Source organism: Harpegnathos saltator, unplaced genomic scaffold (genome assembly GCF_003227715.2).
Source record: "Harpegnathos saltator strain DR-91 unplaced genomic scaffold, Hsal_v8.6 scaffold553, whole genome shotgun sequence".
Lineage (NCBI taxonomy): Eukaryota > Metazoa > Arthropoda > Insecta > Hymenoptera > Formicidae > Harpegnathos > Harpegnathos saltator.
The window spans coordinates 140,551-158,993 of NW_020230375.1; the positions used below are offsets into that span (position 1 = coordinate 140,551).

The 18,443-nt window shown below is 40.3% G+C and overlaps 1 protein-coding gene across 1 annotated transcript; it reads right to left on the reverse strand.

The window, feature by feature from the left end:
• Window positions 1-1,067: 1,067 nt before the first annotated feature.
• Window positions 1,068-2,802, reverse strand: LOC112589591 (uncharacterized). Its single transcript, XM_025303489.1, has 3 exons — window positions 2,320-2,802; window positions 1,598-2,246; window positions 1,068-1,364 (listed from the first exon to the last, which is right to left on the reverse strand). The coding sequence occupies exons 1-3, from the start codon at window positions 2,796-2,798 to the stop codon at window positions 1,068-1,070; spliced, it is 1,425 nt and encodes a 474-aa protein (XP_025159274.1). The 5' UTR covers window positions 2,799-2,802.
• Window positions 2,803-18,443: the final 15,641 nt, after the last annotated feature.

Here is an 18,443-nt window from a genome sequence, read left to right on the forward strand (position 1 = left end):
TTGTTGGCAAGCGGTATACCGTACGCGTTATCAGCGGAATAATCACTCGTATCAAACTTAGAAATATCGCGTTTCATGTGCTTGAAAATATCATCGCATTGGATATGGTAGATTAAACTGTCAGTATCGGTGTACATTACTTTACATCTGTTCTGATACAGGGGAGACATGTACTCGTGATGAAATTCGTACAAGCAGGTCTTGGATATGTCAAGGATACACATAACCACATAGATCGGCTTGTTGAATTTCACCTCGAGTTTACGTAGCTCAACGGCGAAAAAATTTCCCGAAGAGGAAACTAAATTTTCCGAAAAGACACTTCTGCTATGAAAATTTGGTCTCGCGATCATTGCCTCAGCGCCGTATCGTCCGTCTCATTTTGTTAACAGTTTTACGTCTACGTGATTGCGAACGTTTTCCATGGTTTTGCCGAATACAGCGTTGTTCATCAATTTGTACAAATTTTTCTCAAAATCGTTTGTCGCGCGTGTTCTAAACTGTGTGTTAAGTTCGATATAATCGCGGAGCCATGAGGATTGAGCAAATTTGAATATACGGTGTATCTTTCCAATACGAAGACCGTGACGCGTGCACTACTGCAGGTTGCGATAATGAATCACATAACGCTGCTTATCGCATAAGGTTGCGAGAAGCTTATCTTGCCTTTTGTTCGGAGGTTTGCCCCGCGTCGGACAGAACGGTAGGTCAGTGTGCGCATCGTGCAGATGTTGCGGATACTCCAAGTCGACCTCCAGAATATATCCTATGGGTGAATCTAGCGCGATTGATGATACGTCGAAATTTGATACATCATCAACCCATCGAAATTCGGCGTATGGCAGCAGTTGACACATTGCCCAACCGTACAAGTTGTTTACATCGAAGTACATCAAGTATGATGATGGTTGCAATGGATCGTAAGACTGCATATACTTGTTATTGGCCTTTGCATATCTACCGGAACATTGACTGAGACCACCGCGAATACCGCGCTCGATGAACATAACCATGTCGATATCAGTAAGCAATTCGAAATTAACGCCCGTATGCTTCAACATAGCATCTCACGTAAAATCAGGCAAAGTGTAATAATACGCGGGATCTAACCCATAACTTTTGATACAACTATTGCGGAAATTTTCAAAAACATCGGCTAGTAACAAGACATCGGTCTTCAGATATAAGTCGCTATATTCACCCAAGGTTTGAATGGAGAACCGCCGCCAGATGTTCACGGCGTGCGCGTAATCGCTCTCGGATACCGTGTCACCCGTCAACGAACTGTAAAATGATTCGCGCGGCGGTAAACACTGATCCTGCAGCTTGTCCGCGCAATCAAGGTATTCGTACGGAAAGATACCCTTTCGCGTCAATGAATCAAAATCCTTGTCGGACAAATTTGAAAATTCGTCCGAACAATTTTTAATTTGTTGTGGTTGAAAAAAGACGCCAATTTATCGAGATTAGAACTAAGAAATTTATACGAATCGATGAACCGCAATTGTATGCAATTTTTCCATTTATTCCTACTATCTGTAACGTTTCCTACAATCTTTGTAAACGAAATATATTTCTCTTTGGTTATCGGTAGTACAATGATTGAACCTTCGAACGCGGTTGCTATATCTTTGATGATGAAGTGCGAATCATAACCGGATAAGTTGTGAAAGACCACGGGAATGCAATAACTGTCTTGGTAATTTAGATTGCAATTGGAATATGCGGGACCTCTGTACCGTCCAGTCAGGTGGCAATGATCGGGCACGCGTGTATCATCCTTTGCGAATGATTTCTCGCACACATGGCACAGCGTAGCGTTCCGAAATGTCTCCCACTGTTCTTTCGACAAAGTTTCCATGGAGACATTTCCAGACAAAATATCCTTTACACGATGTGCTAGTTCTTCAAGTTCTTTGACAAACCACGAGATGCAATCCGGATCGCGACGGCATCGATACACGGATAACGACTGGTTGTAGGAACATCGCACGTAATACGCTATACTAAATAGGCTATGATGTTGATACGCATACGAGCTCGTTTGTTTTTCCCTCGGTGCCTTCTCCAGGATACATTCCAAGTCGGCGTAAACTACAAACGGGACCCGCTCCTTCCTGCAGTAGTTGGTGAAGCTGAGCCATTTGTTATCATCGTTTGGCAAGGTGATGGCGCAGTTATTCATTTTTTGACAATCGACGGTATGGCTCTCCAGCTTCTCGCTCGAGCTGAAGTAATGCAAACATCTGGAAAAACATTATTTGTTATTAGTATATGTCACATTGTTCATTATACATTGCGTTCTTAGTGTATACTTACCGGTCGCAAATATGTTTCTTGTGCTCCTTTTTGCTCAGCTGCGAGTTGACGAGTCGGGGCAAATTCTTAATCCACGCGAAGTGTCCAGCGTTGTCATCATCTCGCGGATCTGGGATATGCAGCAGGTTGACATGCTTCTCCATTTTCTGTTCCGTAAGACGTATGGGCACGACCACGTTTCCTTCTTTCTTTGTCGCGTTGTTATATCTCTTCTTCACACTATGAATGTTGATCGAGATATTGTTCAACCGTTCAAACTTTTTAATTTGGTTTATGCGCATTGGAAATTCAATGTCGTGCATATTCAACACCGATGTATAGTGTGAGTACGAAGATTGACGATCTGCGTCTTTGTCAGCTGGACATAACGCTGCAACCACCGCCCATGCGAAACATGCATTGTCCTTGGATTGCACACTGATCACAGCTCGCTTCATTTTTATTTCGCGCGGTAATTCGATGTGACATCCCGCACGCATCGGTTTGTACTTGTTAACATTAACGGTCAGATCGAATATGCGTGAGAGTGCCCATCCGCTATCTCGTTCCTGAAATTCTTCCAAGGACGCTAAGGTGGATCGATAACACGCATCGTGAACCAATTGTCTAGATCGGATGTGGAAAGAAGTTCAACGTTCCTCATATTGATACTCTTGTTCGCGCGTTTATCACCCGCCACAAATACACCGTTGAACACAGTATTCACTTTTACGCTACCGTGTCTCTTCATAACGCATCGCACATGCTCGAGCACGATATTATTCGCATCTTGGAGAAATCGAAGAGGGTTGATATAGTCTGTATTTACAATCGCCCCGGTTGATATGTAACTATTGAACGCTGTATCGATTTCTCGCCAAACAAGTGTCGAATGTCCGGCTCCTGCATATACGAAACGTCTGCGCAAAGTATTTTTTAAACCCTCGAGTTGCGCTATACGAGCAACCATCGAATGTGCTGAACCAACCGATAGTCGTGGTTGTTTGGCTCGGCTATGCTGTCCCAACCACTTGAGACACTCGTCGCACTTTTGTTCCCATGCGAGATATTCGTCTAGCGAGCCTAATCGAGCGGCCTGATTCTGCAGCTCGCGTTCTACGGATGATAATGATGATGATGATTCTGCCATTTTTCTAGCAAACGTTGTAAACACACTGTAACCGCACGCTCTGTTCGTCTTCGACTAAACTATAGAATATTCTGCTTTGAACTTTTTATAGCCCTTCATTCGTCTAAAAATACAGGCCGTCATCAAAATTCAGGAAACTTCCTCGACGAACTTTTAAACACATTCCTGGGTCTTAAACTCATATCGACTTGTTGTGGACTTTGCCTAAGTGCATGCCTTTCTTTATCTGATACAATAATAGGCTTATAGACCTATGATTTGGTATCAGCAGTCTGAGGGGTCGACGACTGACAAAAAAATATTTTGGTCAAAATATGATATTGTAATACACAGCACCATTATATTGCAGTGTTTACAAATTGTAATAAAAGTATAAATATTGCGCATTTCTGTATTGCGCATTATTTTCTGTCATACTGCGATGCGCTATGACTGGTATTATTTCATCGACGTATGACTGTTTAATTGACTGGTTACAACGCTGTGCCAGAGAATTAATATCTAGTTTCAGAAGATATATTGATATGTGCATTAGAAATTTTGAGAACTCTGAAGAAAATGATGGAGGAGATGCAGCATTATCGGGGAAACTTACCTATGTGTGTATGTGTGTTGAGAACTCTGAAGAAAACGATGGAGAGGATGTAGCATTGGCGGGGGAAACTCGGAGGGAAACTTGCCTGCGTTGAAGAAGCTCCTGCATCAGTCGCTCTGTAAAGACACGGTTCGACAGTTGCTCTGTCAAAAGACAAGGTTCGACAGTAGCTTCCACATACAGTAAACCAAAATGTCCGATATCGAAGTGAACGCTGCACAAGCAAATTATTACACGCCTGTTCAACATGCGGATGAGGATGAGGATCACCCTAGGTGGAAACAAAACGACGAGTGTTTCGAGGAGCCACCATGCAAAATGGAACGTAAGAAATGAGTATCAATGTGAATTTGGTTGGTACTTTGTGTGCACTTTCCCGACCGAATTTTTAAATGTATATAACATTTACATTGTATTTTTATAGCATTCCTGAGCCATGTCATGCTACTCGCATCCTGGGGCACAGATATGTTTTGACTGCAACGACTCATAAGTATTTGGAAATTGGACTCAATGTACAATATCGACCCTACCCCGTCGTGGAAATAGTCCTCGGCGACAATCGCGGTAATGAACTAATATTACATACAGACACTTGGGGAAAACTGATGGAAAATCGTGGTGCTGTACGACGACTTCTGGAAGCGCGCAACCCATCGTACTTTCCGCTACGGATTCAAAATTTAGGAGTGAAATTGTTCGAGCTAAATGGTTCAAGAATTGTAAAATTAATGCAATCTTCTAAGAGTTTATATTTGAGTCCTGCTACAATGAACAAGTTATTTATTAGGAGCGCAAAAAAGTTCTGAGCCTTTTTTTGCAAAATTCAAAATTTATTTAAAAACAAACAAAACTATATTAATCAACGAAATATTTCCCGTTTGTATCGATGACCTTTTGCCATCTTTCGGGCAGCTTGCGAATTCCCTGATGGTAGAAGCTCACCGGCTTCGAGGCGATAAAGTCATCAATGCATTTTCGTATCTCTTCAAGTGTCACAAAATGTGTATCAGCCAAGAAATGCTGCAGAGACCGGAATAGGTAGTAATCGGAAGGCGCCATGTCTGGACTATACGCCGCGTGCGGGAGAAGTTCCCAGCCTAACGCAAAGATATGGTCCTGAGTCACTTTCGCAACATGTGGTCGGGCATTGTCATGAAGCAGTATCACTTTACGACGTTCTTTGCCAGTAAATGGCCTCTTTTCTTCAAACGCATCGCTCAAATTGCTCAATTGTTGCTGATAGCGATCTGCCGTTACTGTTTCATCCGGCTGTAACAACTCGTAATACAATACACCTTTCCAATCCCACCATATACAAAGCAAAACCTTCTTGGCATGGATATTGGTCTTTGGCGTCGATGTCGAAGGTTGACCAGAGTCAACCCATGATTTTTTACGCTTCGGATTATCATAAAGTATCCACTTTCCATCACCTGTAATGATTTGGTGCAGAAAATCCTTTTTCCGGAACCTTGAAAGCAAAGTGAGTGCCGTGTCACGCCGTCGATTTTTGTTGTCTTCGAACAGTGCACGCGGAACCCATCTGCCTTCCTTTTGAACTTTTCCCATTGCATGTAAACGTGTGGAAATGGCTTGTCGCGTAACGCCAAGTTGCTCTGCAAGCTCCTTTTCAGTTTGTGCAGAGTTTATATCCAACAATGCTGCAGTTCGTCCGTTTCAATCTTTTGAGGACGTCCAGCACGCGGTTTATCTTCAAGACTGAAATCTCCTTGGCGAAATTTTTGATACCACCTTTTACACGTAGCATAACTTACAACGTTCTCTCCATATGCAACACAGATCATTTCAATGACTTCAGCTGCATTTTTCTTCAGATGAAACGCGAAGTGGATGGAAAATCGAATATGCTCTTTTGTTATTGCCATCGTGAGCACTGCTGATTTTAAGGTTATGTGCATCAAACGCCAAATCACACGATGTTTCGAAAGACCAAATGTCACTGCTTTAAAACCGCAAGAGGGCGGAAAGATTAATGCAATTTAAATTGTGGTTTCAGTAGTATGAAATCTAGGGCTCAAAACTTTTTTGCGCTCCTAATACTTATGAATATTGCATTGATCATATATATACGCAGTTGTCTGAACAGGCGTATCTGGTTAGATCAAGAATTCTAACTTTTGTAAAAGTTCTTCGAGAAAAAAAATTACCGAAATGTGCAATGCGGTAAAAGCGATACATGAAAGCGCTGCCTTTGACAGTGAGTCACTTATTGATTGCGAGCTGCTGACATGTGCTTCGAAAGATATCTTGCACGAAGCTATGAGCTGTTTGGTATTCTGAGCTGTTTGGTATTCTGAGAAATAAATTACTTTGTTATATATTATGATACATCTTTTTTACTTTAGACCACATCCTTTCTTCCAACTTCCCCTTAACCCTTCCTTAGGATTTTATATGTTAATTATGTTAATTATATTGATAAAAATACTTCTTTATTTGCTTATTATGGTTATTAGACGTTCGATAGACGTTCTTGAGACATTCGATAGACGTTCGATAGATGTTTGATAGACGTTCGTGAGACGTTCGTGAGACGTTCGTGAGACGTTCGAGAGACGTTGGAGAGATGTTCGAGAGACGTTGGAGAGATGTTCGAGAGACGTTCGATATGGCGCAGTAAACGAAAGGCCTGGGGTTTGAGTCTGACCTAGTTTCGATTTATCTTTTCTTTGACGTATGCGTGACGTCACGATGCACACTCTAAGAACCTTCACTAGACGTCTAATAGCAACAGGCGACGGTGGTCTAGGAGCTTCGGAGCATTGGGTAGTAACCGCGAGGACCCGGGTTCGAGTCTTTAGCAGTAGGGCCCGAGAGTTTTTTCTCTCGTGACGTCATCGTGCACACTCTAAGAGCCTTCACTTAGACATCTATAATAGCAACAGGCGACAGTGGTCTAGGAGCTTGGAGCATTTGGATAGTAACCGCGAGGGCCCGGGTTCGAGTCTAGCTGCAGCCCCCGACAGTTTTTCTCTCGTGACGTCACGGTCACATCTAGTCCATGGAAGCAAAAATTCTAGGGAGGGGTTATTAATAAAGGGGTTATTAATAACAAGGGGGTATTGATGAGAACTATTTAATTAAAAAAAGCGGTTTTGCAAAAAATTTTTAGAAATTGGTTAGAACCGGCCTAGCTATTCTACTCCTGCACTACTTGCGTTATAAATTATATCTAGTAGACCTTAAAATTGAAGAGCAATCTCCCTGGACGACGCGTCAATAAGCACCGGTATTGATTTTTCGGTGGCACATCTCATCACATCGTCTGCTCAGCATCAGCTGATCGGCAATCAAATGACATGCGTCATAACATACCGTGACGCATACCAACAGTATTCTCATATATATATACTACATGGGCTGAAAAGTCTTTGGCTTAACAATGAAAAAACGATTTTTTTAATGAAAAAAGTGTTTTATTCCTCGACATAATCTCCATTTAGAGTAATGCACTTAGTGTAACGGTCCGCTAACATTTCGATGCCGGTCTTATAGTGCTCGGTGTCAAGTCCCTCAAAATAGGCATTTGTTTCCAACTTGACCTCCTCATTCGAGTAAAATCTTTTACCAGCGAGCCACTGCTTCAGTCGGGGAAAAAGGAAATAGTCGCTGGGGGCCAGGTCTGGAGAATACGGGGGATGCGGGACCAATTCATTCATAGCGCAATTTCTTTAATTTATCGGTCGTATCGCGAGCCGAGTGAGCTGGAGCATTGTCTTGGTGAAACAAAATTTTTTTCTTTGCCAAATGTGGCCGTTTGACCTTGACCTCGTCGTCCAATCGATCCAGTAATGTACAGTAATATTCTTTATTGATAGTTTTACCATGTTCAAGATAATCAATGAATATTATGTTATGCGCATCCCAAAAAATACTGGCCAAAACCTTGCCGGCTGATTGTTGTGTCTTCGGGCGCTTCGGACAGCTTTCACCAGGCAATAACCACTCCGCTGACTGCCGATTGGATTCCGGTGTATAGTGATGGATCCATGTTTCATCCATTGTGACAAATCGACGCAAAAACTCCTTCTTATTGCGGTTAAACAGGGCCAGATTTTGCTTTGAAAGTCGAACACGTTCCGCTTTTTGCTCAATTGTCAAGAAACGCGACACCTAACGCGCGCAAAGCTTTTTCATGTGTAAATATTCATGAATGATATGACCAACGCGTTCCTTTGAGATGCCTATGATGTTAGCTAGCTCACTCAATTTCATTTTGCGGTCATTCAACACGATTTCACTGATTTTCTGGATGTTTTCTGGAGTAACTGCCTCATTTGGCCTTCCTGAATGTAGTGCATCATTTGTGCTCGTACGGTTACGACGAAACTCAGCAAACGAATATTTGATGGTTGAATTCGGTGGGGCAGATGTGCCGTAACATTTATCAAGCCATGCCTTTGCTTCAACAGTGTTTTTTCCCATCAGGAAGCAATGTTTAATCAAAACACGAAATTCACTTTTTTTCATAGTAAAGATAAATTCAGAGGTAACGTCACTTCGAAAGCTATAACTTGTACACGAGTCAACGAAATATCATGAAATTTTTACAGCATCTAAGTTAAGGTTGGTACTCTATAGGAAATATAAGGATTTTTAGTTTGTGGCGCCATCTATATGTCAGGCCAAAGACTTTTCAGCCCATGTAGTACACACATATATATATATAAATATATATGTGTAGATATATATGAGAATATTGTTATATATTCAACACAATATATATATACACTCAAACGCAAAAACCCGGTACACTAAAAATTTGGGAAAAAATTACAAAATTTCAAATGATCATAACTTGGTAAATAATGAAGATACAAATATGCGTAGAAATGCAAAATGAAGCTTGAAACGTCCTCTTTAAGAATATCTGAATGGCAATTATGCTCGGCCATTTTTTTCAAAATGGCGGATGATAAAGTGAGAGGATGCAAAATTGATAATCAAAGGTCCGTGTTTGCGATGGTGCATGGTGTGCATCAGGTATCGCAGCGTAATGGGACCAAATGCACATGAAAGTATAGAGTGTTATCTTTAAAATGCTACTTTACCGAGCTCAATGTGATCATTTTTCACTGAGTTGTTCCAAATTTTGCTAAAAATGCGGTTTTCTTGTTAAATTTGCATAATTCAGTGAATAAGTATCGCATCAAGCTCTATAACGAAGTATTTTAAAGAAAACATTCTATATTTTTAGGTACTTTTCGTTCCATTGAGCTGCGACACTTACTTTGCTCCATGCGCCGTCGCACGCTCGAACCTTTTTTTAGCAATTTTTCATGTTCTCCTTTTTATCACCCGCCATTTTGAAAAAATGTCGTTGCGCACAATTTCGATAGATCTTTCGAAAAGTACGGTTTCAAAGCTTTCAAACCGTTTTTGAAATTTGCTGCTAGGATATTTAGGTGTCGAGATATTCAATTTCGAATTTGCAACAAATGTCGATTCAGCGAGGCTTAAGGGGCTAAGAGGCTCTGCGGTTCGTTTGGCTCTTTCATAATTTCAATAGCCGCATTCATTATTCTCTATACAATAATTTACACAATTTTGCGAATTGGAAATTTAATTTTTATCAAAAGTTATCATTCTTTACCCTTCAGTTACGCATGATCACTGTGGTATACACTTTAGTTCGCGAAGCTGAGACGATCAGAGATTGCCTTCGTACAGCTTTTGGCCTTCGTACGGTCCACCGCCGATAGTGGCACTATCACTTGTACGCTGGACTTCGCGAGTTTGTCAGTACGCCGGGCTTACGTTCTGGCTTGACTGAGATTCTGTCGGTGCGCCGGGCTTTAACGCCTGGCTTGACTGGATTTTTCTTAAATGTATGTGCCAAAACAATAAACAAAGACAAACAATTTTCCTTTTCCGAACGTGTTCACTCCGATAAGCGCTGCCTCGTGCGACTTTTCTTTTTCCGTGATCTTTTCCTTTCAAGGCGCATTGCTTCGTGCAACTTCATCAATTTAAACCATAATTGATTGTTTCGCATCGAAATTATTGCGTCGATTATGGTGACGATAAATCCTGAAAAGGCTGCTCAAATTATTGCTTTAATTGAAGATGGCAGAAGTCGAAGGTACGTTGCTCAGGCACTTGATTTGTCAGTTTCAACTGTGCAACGTGCTTATGCCAGGTACTCACAAACCAATTATTTCCATAGAAGGCCTGGTTCGGGACGTCCTCGATGTACCAATCACAATGATGACCGATTTATTGTTTCAAATTCGTTAAGAGACAGACATCGAACATCTGTTCAAATTAGAAACAATTTAAGGGATGTCCGCAACATTAATGTATCCGTTAACACCGTTCGGAGAAGATTAAAGGAACAAAATCTGCTTTCGCGTAGGCCAGCAGCTGTACCTTTGCTTAAATGTCACCATCGCGTAGCTCGACTCAATTTTGCAGTTAAGCATAGAGACTGGACTTACGTAGACTGGAGCAAAGTATTCTTTAGCGATGAATCTCGTTTTTGTGTCTATTCTCCAGATGGACGAGAACGAGTTTATCGTCGCGGTGGAGAACGATTTGCAGACTGTACGGTAAGTGAGAGGCATAGCTACAATGGAGGCTCTGTAATGATTTGGGCAGAAATTTCAGCTAATGCTCATACAGATCTGCACTTTTTTTACAAGAATATGAACGCAGATGTATATGTGGAAGACACACTCATTCCGTATGTTGTTCCATACGCACTCTTCATCGGAGAGAACTTCTTGTTTATGCAAGACAATGCTCGACCACACACTGCGAGAAGAGTGCTTGATTTCTTCGATGAAGTTGGCATAAATCGACTCGATTGGCCAGCAAATAGTTCAGATTTAAATCCAATCGAACACTTATGGGACAACCTCGGCAGGAAAATACGAAATCACGTACCTGCTCCTCAGTCACTGCGAGAACTGCGAATAATTCTCGAAAACGAATGGAATACAATTACGCAGGATGAAATTAAAAGACTAATAAGGAGTATGCCTGATCGTATGAATGAGGTAATACGCGCACGAGGCAGTCATACCCACTATTAGTACACACACACCACACACACAGCAGAGAGGGTTTGGAGTCATTAATTACTGCAGGAGTGATGAACTGCGGGGTCCTTATCTCTGCTGTAACACCACACACACACACACACACACAACACAAGGAGGGTGTGAAATCTTGAAATAATGTGGAGCTGACAAACCACGGGGTCCTTATCCTTGTGGTATACAAACACACACACACACACACACACTACATACAATGGGACTTTTCCTACCAGTAAAACTCCATGCGGTTTATATTGGGAAGACTTACAACCATAATTTGAGCTAATGACAGCGGTATCTTAAAACGCAATTCATCTTTATTACGTAATATCGATTACGCAAAATGAAGAATCTAAATTGAATTTTACTTTCATTTCCCTGGCTTTCAAAATAATAAATGCAAATCATTGAATATATTGTGCAGGTTATGTAAATTATTATATAGAGAAACATGAATACAGCTATTGAAATTATGAAAGAGCCAAACAAACCGCAGAGCCTCTTAGCCCCTTAAGCCTCGCTGAATCGACATTTGTTGCAAATTCGAAATTGAATATCTCGACACCTAAATATCCTAGCAGCAAATTTCAAAAACGGTTTGAAAGCTTTGAAACCGTACTTTTCGAAAGATCTATCGAAATTGTGCGCAACGATATATTTTCAAAATGGCGGGTGATAAAAAGGAGAACATGAAAAGTTGCTAAAAAAAGGTTCGAGCGTGCGACGGCGCATGAAGCAAAGTAAGTGTCGCAGCTCAATGGGACGAAAAGTATCTAAAAGTATAGAATGTTTTCTTTAAAATACTTCGTTATAGAGCTTGATGCGATACTTATTCACTGAATTATGCAAATTTAACAAAGAAACCGCATTTTTAGCAAAATTTGGAACAACTCAGTGAAAAATGATCACATTGAGTTCGGTAAAGTAGCATTTTAAAGATAACACTCTATTGTTACGTCCTAGAGGAGGAACGCAACCTTTTCGTTCGCGAGTAAGGCGAACCTCGTTCGTACACGCGTGTCAGTGAACTGGTCAGGGACCCGACGGGTCCCTTTACTCGGGCACCGACGTACGACGAGCGGTTCGTTTTTCGGTCAGGGACGCAAATCCCTTTACCGGGGATAGGACCATGAGTTGACTGTTGGAAGGGTGGGGTGATTTTGAAATTAACTGATGGAAATAAATTAATACCAAATTTATTAAAATAAGAGTGACAACAGAAAGTTATGCGGCGCGGTTTATTACAATTTACTTGAATGATATTGTGTGTATGTGTGTGTGTATGAGAAGTGAAAGAAGGAGGAAATAATAAAAAAAAGGAAGGAATATGAGTAAAGAGTTAGTAAGCAAAGAAAATGTAACTTACTGGTGATTCCTGGGATGCAAGAAATGAACAAGATATAACGGTTGATAGGCGGCTCCTGCTCTGTAGGTTGGGATGGGTTGTGCGACTCCCTTCCAATTGTCCAATTATGGCACAATAGCACTGATTCTAAATTTTTATTTTTGTCCCCAAAAAAAAATAAGACAGAGGACGTAAGAGTATGTGTAGTGCCGAAACAAAACCGAAGACGAATTTGAGTCTAAGGACGCGTTTTTACAGATCTGACTTTTGAATCTAGAATCTAAGTGAATGTGAATCTGCTCTTTTTCCTGTCTCTCAGAATAGAAGTAATAGTAGAAGTAGAAGTAGTGTCGCGGAGGCGGATTACCGCGGTTTTTATAGTGATAATCGGAGGCAGAAGCTATCAGGGTGGGTAGAGAGATGGCCTTTGAGGAAGCAGTGAATTGGTCTTAGTGGGAAAAAGTCTCAGCCATTAGCAAAGTTAAAAGACATCGTGGGAGGAGACAGTTAGTTTTTGGAGATATGAATATGGAAGGGCTAAAGGGTGGAGCGTGGGTGTCTCATAGTTTTAGGTGAATATATGATTGGCTGAATGAATTAGACGCGACAAGCGTGGAGGTGGTGGATTCTTGAGATAGAGAAATGTATACAAGTGGCCGGCTGGAAAAATCAAAATGCCGTAAATCAAAGGCTGGATCAGATTTTACGACTATCAGTGAAGTAGGCTTTGTTGGTTGACTGATTGGGCACATATGGTTTTGGATTGGGAAGATGTAAGTTTCAAGTTTTAGAGCAGGAATGCTCTGTGTTGCTTTGTTTTATTGAAGGTTTTTAGCGCGGAGTTTCAAGTTTTTATAGCTGGACGACGGACACACTTGGCGAACACTACCCAGGTATAGGTTTTTACAACAGGGCATTGTTTCCTGTTATGGAATTTTCCCGAATCGCTTTTCATTTGGCGCGACGGCTGTTCGCCAGATGGGTCTGTTTCCTAATTTATATTTATATATGTATATATTCCTATTATAGTTATATTAGGAGAATATAAATCTGCGAGAGGAAAGAATTTTTATAATTAAATCTACAGGACGTAACACCCCCTGCCTTAGACAAATGTTGGGGCCGCCAACATTTGCCTACGTAGTGTATTGTTAAAATCGTATTAATTGTGTGTAATTGAGTGTAGATTGTAATATAGTCGATTCGATTTTCGCAATTAAAATACTCATTTGTAGCTGATATGGTCCTTGAGTTTTACAGATGTGTTGTTTTATTGCCAGGCAGCGCAAGGTGGCAGGCTTCGGATCCTCTTTCCTTTTTAGTCTGGTAGTTCGTGTTTCGGGTTGCAGTATGGTTATCCTGTTTTGCGGTTAAAACCTGCTAGGTTGTCTGCTTAAATATGTTATAAAATAATCTGGAAAAAATACTTCGAGGAGATTGACGCAATTATTCGTAAATCATCTGATAAATATAATTAGAAAGAGCTTAATAATAATAATTCGTGTTTGTTTAGAAGGAGGAAAGAGAAGGCGACCACCAAAACCCTTTCCTTCCTTTTTTCGTCCTTCTATATATATGTATGTATAGAGAAAAAAGAAAATAATATTGAAATAGTATCTTATAAAGAAAAGGGAAATTCAGTGTTATACTTTGTATCATCATTATAAATTATTATAAATATTTTCTTTTCTCTCTTTTTTTTTATTATTTTTATTACAAAATTTTTATTTATATATATATTTATTAAAATTATATATATATATTTTTTTTTTGTGTATGATGTATAATACGATATATAGTATAAATGCATGTGGTACGTAATACAGTATATATGTAACATGTAAGAATATGTGTTAGTGTATAAAAGCATAAAAGTATGTAAAGTGTGTGAGTATATAAAAGTATAAAAGTATATAAGCATATAAGAGTATATAAAAATATATATATATGAATATATAAAAAAAAGGATATATAAAAGAAAGATATATATATGAAAGTATATAATAGGTGTTATTATAAAAGTATATATTCCTTATATTGAGGGAAATGGCCTGTAATTTTTGTTTGTTTCTATAGCGAGGTTTATCGCTATTAGGTCCCTTTTCAAGTCCGCGAGTCCTATTTGTCCGGGCCGTTCTAAATAGAGGTCAATGTCTGCCCCTGTTTTCTCTACAGGTCGCTTGATCACCATGTAACCTATTTCGTTTTCGGCAAGTAGTTTGGTAATCTCTATTGTCTTTTTAGGCCAGCGGGCCGCCGATTCTACGGATCTAACCCCGTGTAGTCCACAGCCTATAGCCTGCCATGCCGTTAAGTGGTATCGTTGCGGTAGGTTGTACAATTGTGTAATTGGTTTTTTAATGATGCGTCCCCAATCACCCAGGGTGATTACGGCAGTAGAACCACCGACATGGGTAATGGTTCCGCGATACCACTCGCCGCAATCTTTTACTGCCACGACGAGTCCAGTTTTGACTGCGTGCGGAAACATGTGGTACTTCTTCGCGTGTCGTTCCATCTTCCATTTGATCTCGGCTTGTAATTCCGAGACTTCTTCCCGGTTGAACTGGAGTTGTACCCAGAAGAGTGTGGGAGATTCCACGTGGGTGACATATACTGGAAGTCGCCCACGGCACAATTTCTCCGTGTTGATATGTTCTATTGCCATTTCTGCTAAATTGATAACAGTGAAAAAGAAATAATGAGGCTTGCAACGATTGACCTTTATGGTTTGAGAGTGAGAGAGTAAGTAGTAGTCTCCTTTTGAGGGAGTGAAGGACGAAGACTATGATATCCAGTGCTAGTGGTAGGATGTGGTTCGGTGGTAATAGGAGGATTACTAGATCCACCATTGAGTTCTTGTAACTCGGTGAAATCTTTATTGATTTTGGTGGTCTTCTTCCCGCCGATTAGAATTAATAATTGTGTAAGAGAGTCCCAGAGAGCTCCTATTAAATAACAGGAACACCCATATATTGAGTGTAGTGCTAAACCATGTAAAATGGTGTCCAGTAATAGTTTAATAAACCGAAAAATAAGGAAGATTCCCATTATTCCAGCACTAATGTTGCCGAAAATCAAAAATCGTCCCCAGATTTTGTTCCAAGTTGAAGTGGCTAGTTTTTCTAATGAAGCTTCGTCTAGAAGGTTTGTAAATGATCCTCCATGGATCGTAGCGCTGTGGCCCATCATTGCTCGAGCCATTGTATTGAGAACGGCAGGTCGTTCTGCTGGGAATAAGATGTGATCTTTGAATTCGTCGAGATCCGATTGGCTGTAAATGCCGCTGGTGGCCAGTGCTCCAGGACTGGTGTATTTCCATTCTGGTTTAGTCATAGGTTTCAAAGTTGTTGGCGGAATGGATTTTATCGGATTTGGCATCATTTTGTACCAATCTTCTCCTAATTGGTACATCACAGGTGCCAAGGGTTGCAGTTGACCTGTGTTCCTTGGCGAAGCAGTAAGTGAGTTTGTGGTGCTAAATAATATGTTTCATTTTCTCTTATTACCGGAAGTTGAGTATAGCAGTTGGGCGTTCGAGCTACTTGAACTTCCACTGGTACACATTTAATGATGTGTATTACTTCTCCGGCTAATATCGAAGTATAACCTGATGCTTTCATGAAATGATATGCAAATATATCTGGAGATTGAGTTGCTATCGCCAGTGCGTTCTGTAGCATTTTCTGCTCGAGATAGCATTGCTGATATAACATATTCCTGTAAAGCTGATTTAATTGTGCTCGGAAATGTTTTTCTACATACACGAATTTGGAGTTCATATATGTAAAGATATCTGTGTTTGCCGGGTTGTGTATCTTTTTGAAGATACTCAGGTCAGTGAAGGTTTCAAAGATAAACAGTTTCGGGTGCTCCGTTTTTACTAAGGGGTAACCGCAGGCCTTTACCTCGCCTCTACTTGCTAGAGCGAAGGTAGTATCCTGTGTAGTAATAGAATATACCGTTTGGGATCCGGCATCAGTGCTGTCTTGCATTTTGATAGCGTATCCGTCGAATAAAACTCCATAACTGCTCCCTTTGCATGAATCATCTGGTATGGTATCCCAATAAGTATTTCCTCCTTCGATATCGACGCAATGTGCGGCTTTTAATTCGCAATAAACCCCTGATCTGAGCACCACTTGATTGGCGTTAAGTTTTACCGTTGCACTGTATTCTTGTAATGTAATCTTTACATTCGCTAATACTACAACGCTTGTCCAGCTTCCATAATCGTCGGTGAAAGCGCTTCCATAACATGTACCGTCATTTTCAACTCTTCCCGCCAAAGTTACTGGCCTACTTATAGTTTGATTAATTTTTAGTCCTGATATATATGTGGTTCCTAGTCTAGCTGTGCTATGCCAGTGCATACGTAAGCATTCTTGACGAGACGTTTCCTGAATATATGCGTATTTGCCATTTGCTACGTCCATGGTATGAGAGTGCATTCCACATCTTCTTACAATACGATCTATTTCCACTTTGCATTGTCTTACCATTACAGAATGGAAATCGTTGGCTTGCAATAATTGCAATTTTAATTTGGTGGAGTTGACCTTCTGTGGCGGTATGTCGCATTCTTCGATAGTGAGAAGCGATACGGTGGTTATATTGGATGAAGCTGAACCGCAATCATATCCGATTATTCCCTTGATAGCGGGAAGATATAAGGTGAGAATAAGCAGAATGATCCCACGATGCATCTGAAATTGTGATTATCCTAATCATTAAACTTTATTCTTGTTTACTGGAATGATGTAAGATATCCGAAGTCTATTAGGATGAACGATACGGCTGTTCTTTTGCAATTTGATTCTGACATTATTTCTGTTTATTATCTCTAGTACTTCGTGTGGCCCAGTGTATTGATCTCCGAATTTTCCGGGTTTAGGTCCCTTTAATAAGAAGACATAATCTCCCGGTTTAAAAGTCTGAGGATTAATTTTTTTATCGTAATAGCCCTTAGATTTTACTTTAGCGTCAGTCAAATTGTCATTTGCTTGTAATTGCATTTTGTGTAATCGAGTAAATAGTTGTATCAAGTAATCATCATATGTTTTTATTTTGTCGTCTTCGAGTAATGGTTCGTTTGACGGCATTCTCGCGGGTCTACCGAAAACTAATTCGTATGGTGTGTGTTTAGTGCCTTCATGTATGCAAGTATTGTAATTTTGTATCGCTAAGTCTACCCATTCATCCCATTCCTTTTCATTGGTTGCGTATTGTTTCAAATATTCTCCTAGTGCGTGGTGAGATCTTTCCAAGGAACCATTTGATTGTGGATGGAAGGCAGTTGTACGAAACCTTCGTATTCTGTAGTATTTTGCTACTTTCCTTATTAGATGCTGATGAAATTTCTTCCTTGGTCGGTGAGCACAGCTTTAGGTGGTCCAAAAATAGCGATAAATCTCTTCACAAATTTATCGGCTATTGTTGCAGCAGTTTGATCCGGTAATGGTACGGCTAAGCTGAATTTACTTAGTTGATCTTGCATTGTGAGAATATATTCGTTACCATTTTTAGTACGTGGTAATGGTCCTACTATATCCATGGCAATTTTATCGAATGTCCATCCTGGAGTATCCGTTATTACCATAGGTTGTTTAGTTTTTACTCGGACCAATTTCTTTAACTGGCATTGCAGACATTGTCGAATATGACGTCGGACATCTGATTTCAGATTTTCCCAATAATAATTCTGACGAATTCTGTTGTATGTTTTAGTTACTCCTCTGTGACCTCCTACTGGAGTGCAATGCATTTCCTGAAGTATTGCTTCGCGTATATCTCCTGGTGGATATTTGATCAAGCCTTTGCAAATAATTATTCGTATGGCTGAATCCAAGAATCCTGTCTGAAATTTAGTTTTGATATCATTCCATGGTACATTCAGAATATATTCGCTCTTGGCTACACTTATACTTGCGAGATTCATACTCTCAGCAGTCTGTCGCAAATTGATTATTGCTTGTGTTATATTTTTTAATA

Coding starts and splice junctions, on each gene's coding strand:
- LOC112589591 (XM_025303489.1), bottom strand. CDS start 2,798: ATGCGTGCGGGATGTCACATCGAATTACCGCGCGAAATAAAAATGAAG. Junction 2,247..2,319: donor AAGAAACATATTTGCGACCG/GTAAGTATACAC, acceptor ATGTTTTTCCAG/ATGTTTGCATTACTTCAGCT. Junction 1,365..1,597: donor CGTTCGAAGGTTCAATCATT/GTACTACCGATA, acceptor TTGACGCGAAAG/GGTATCTTTCCGTACGAATA.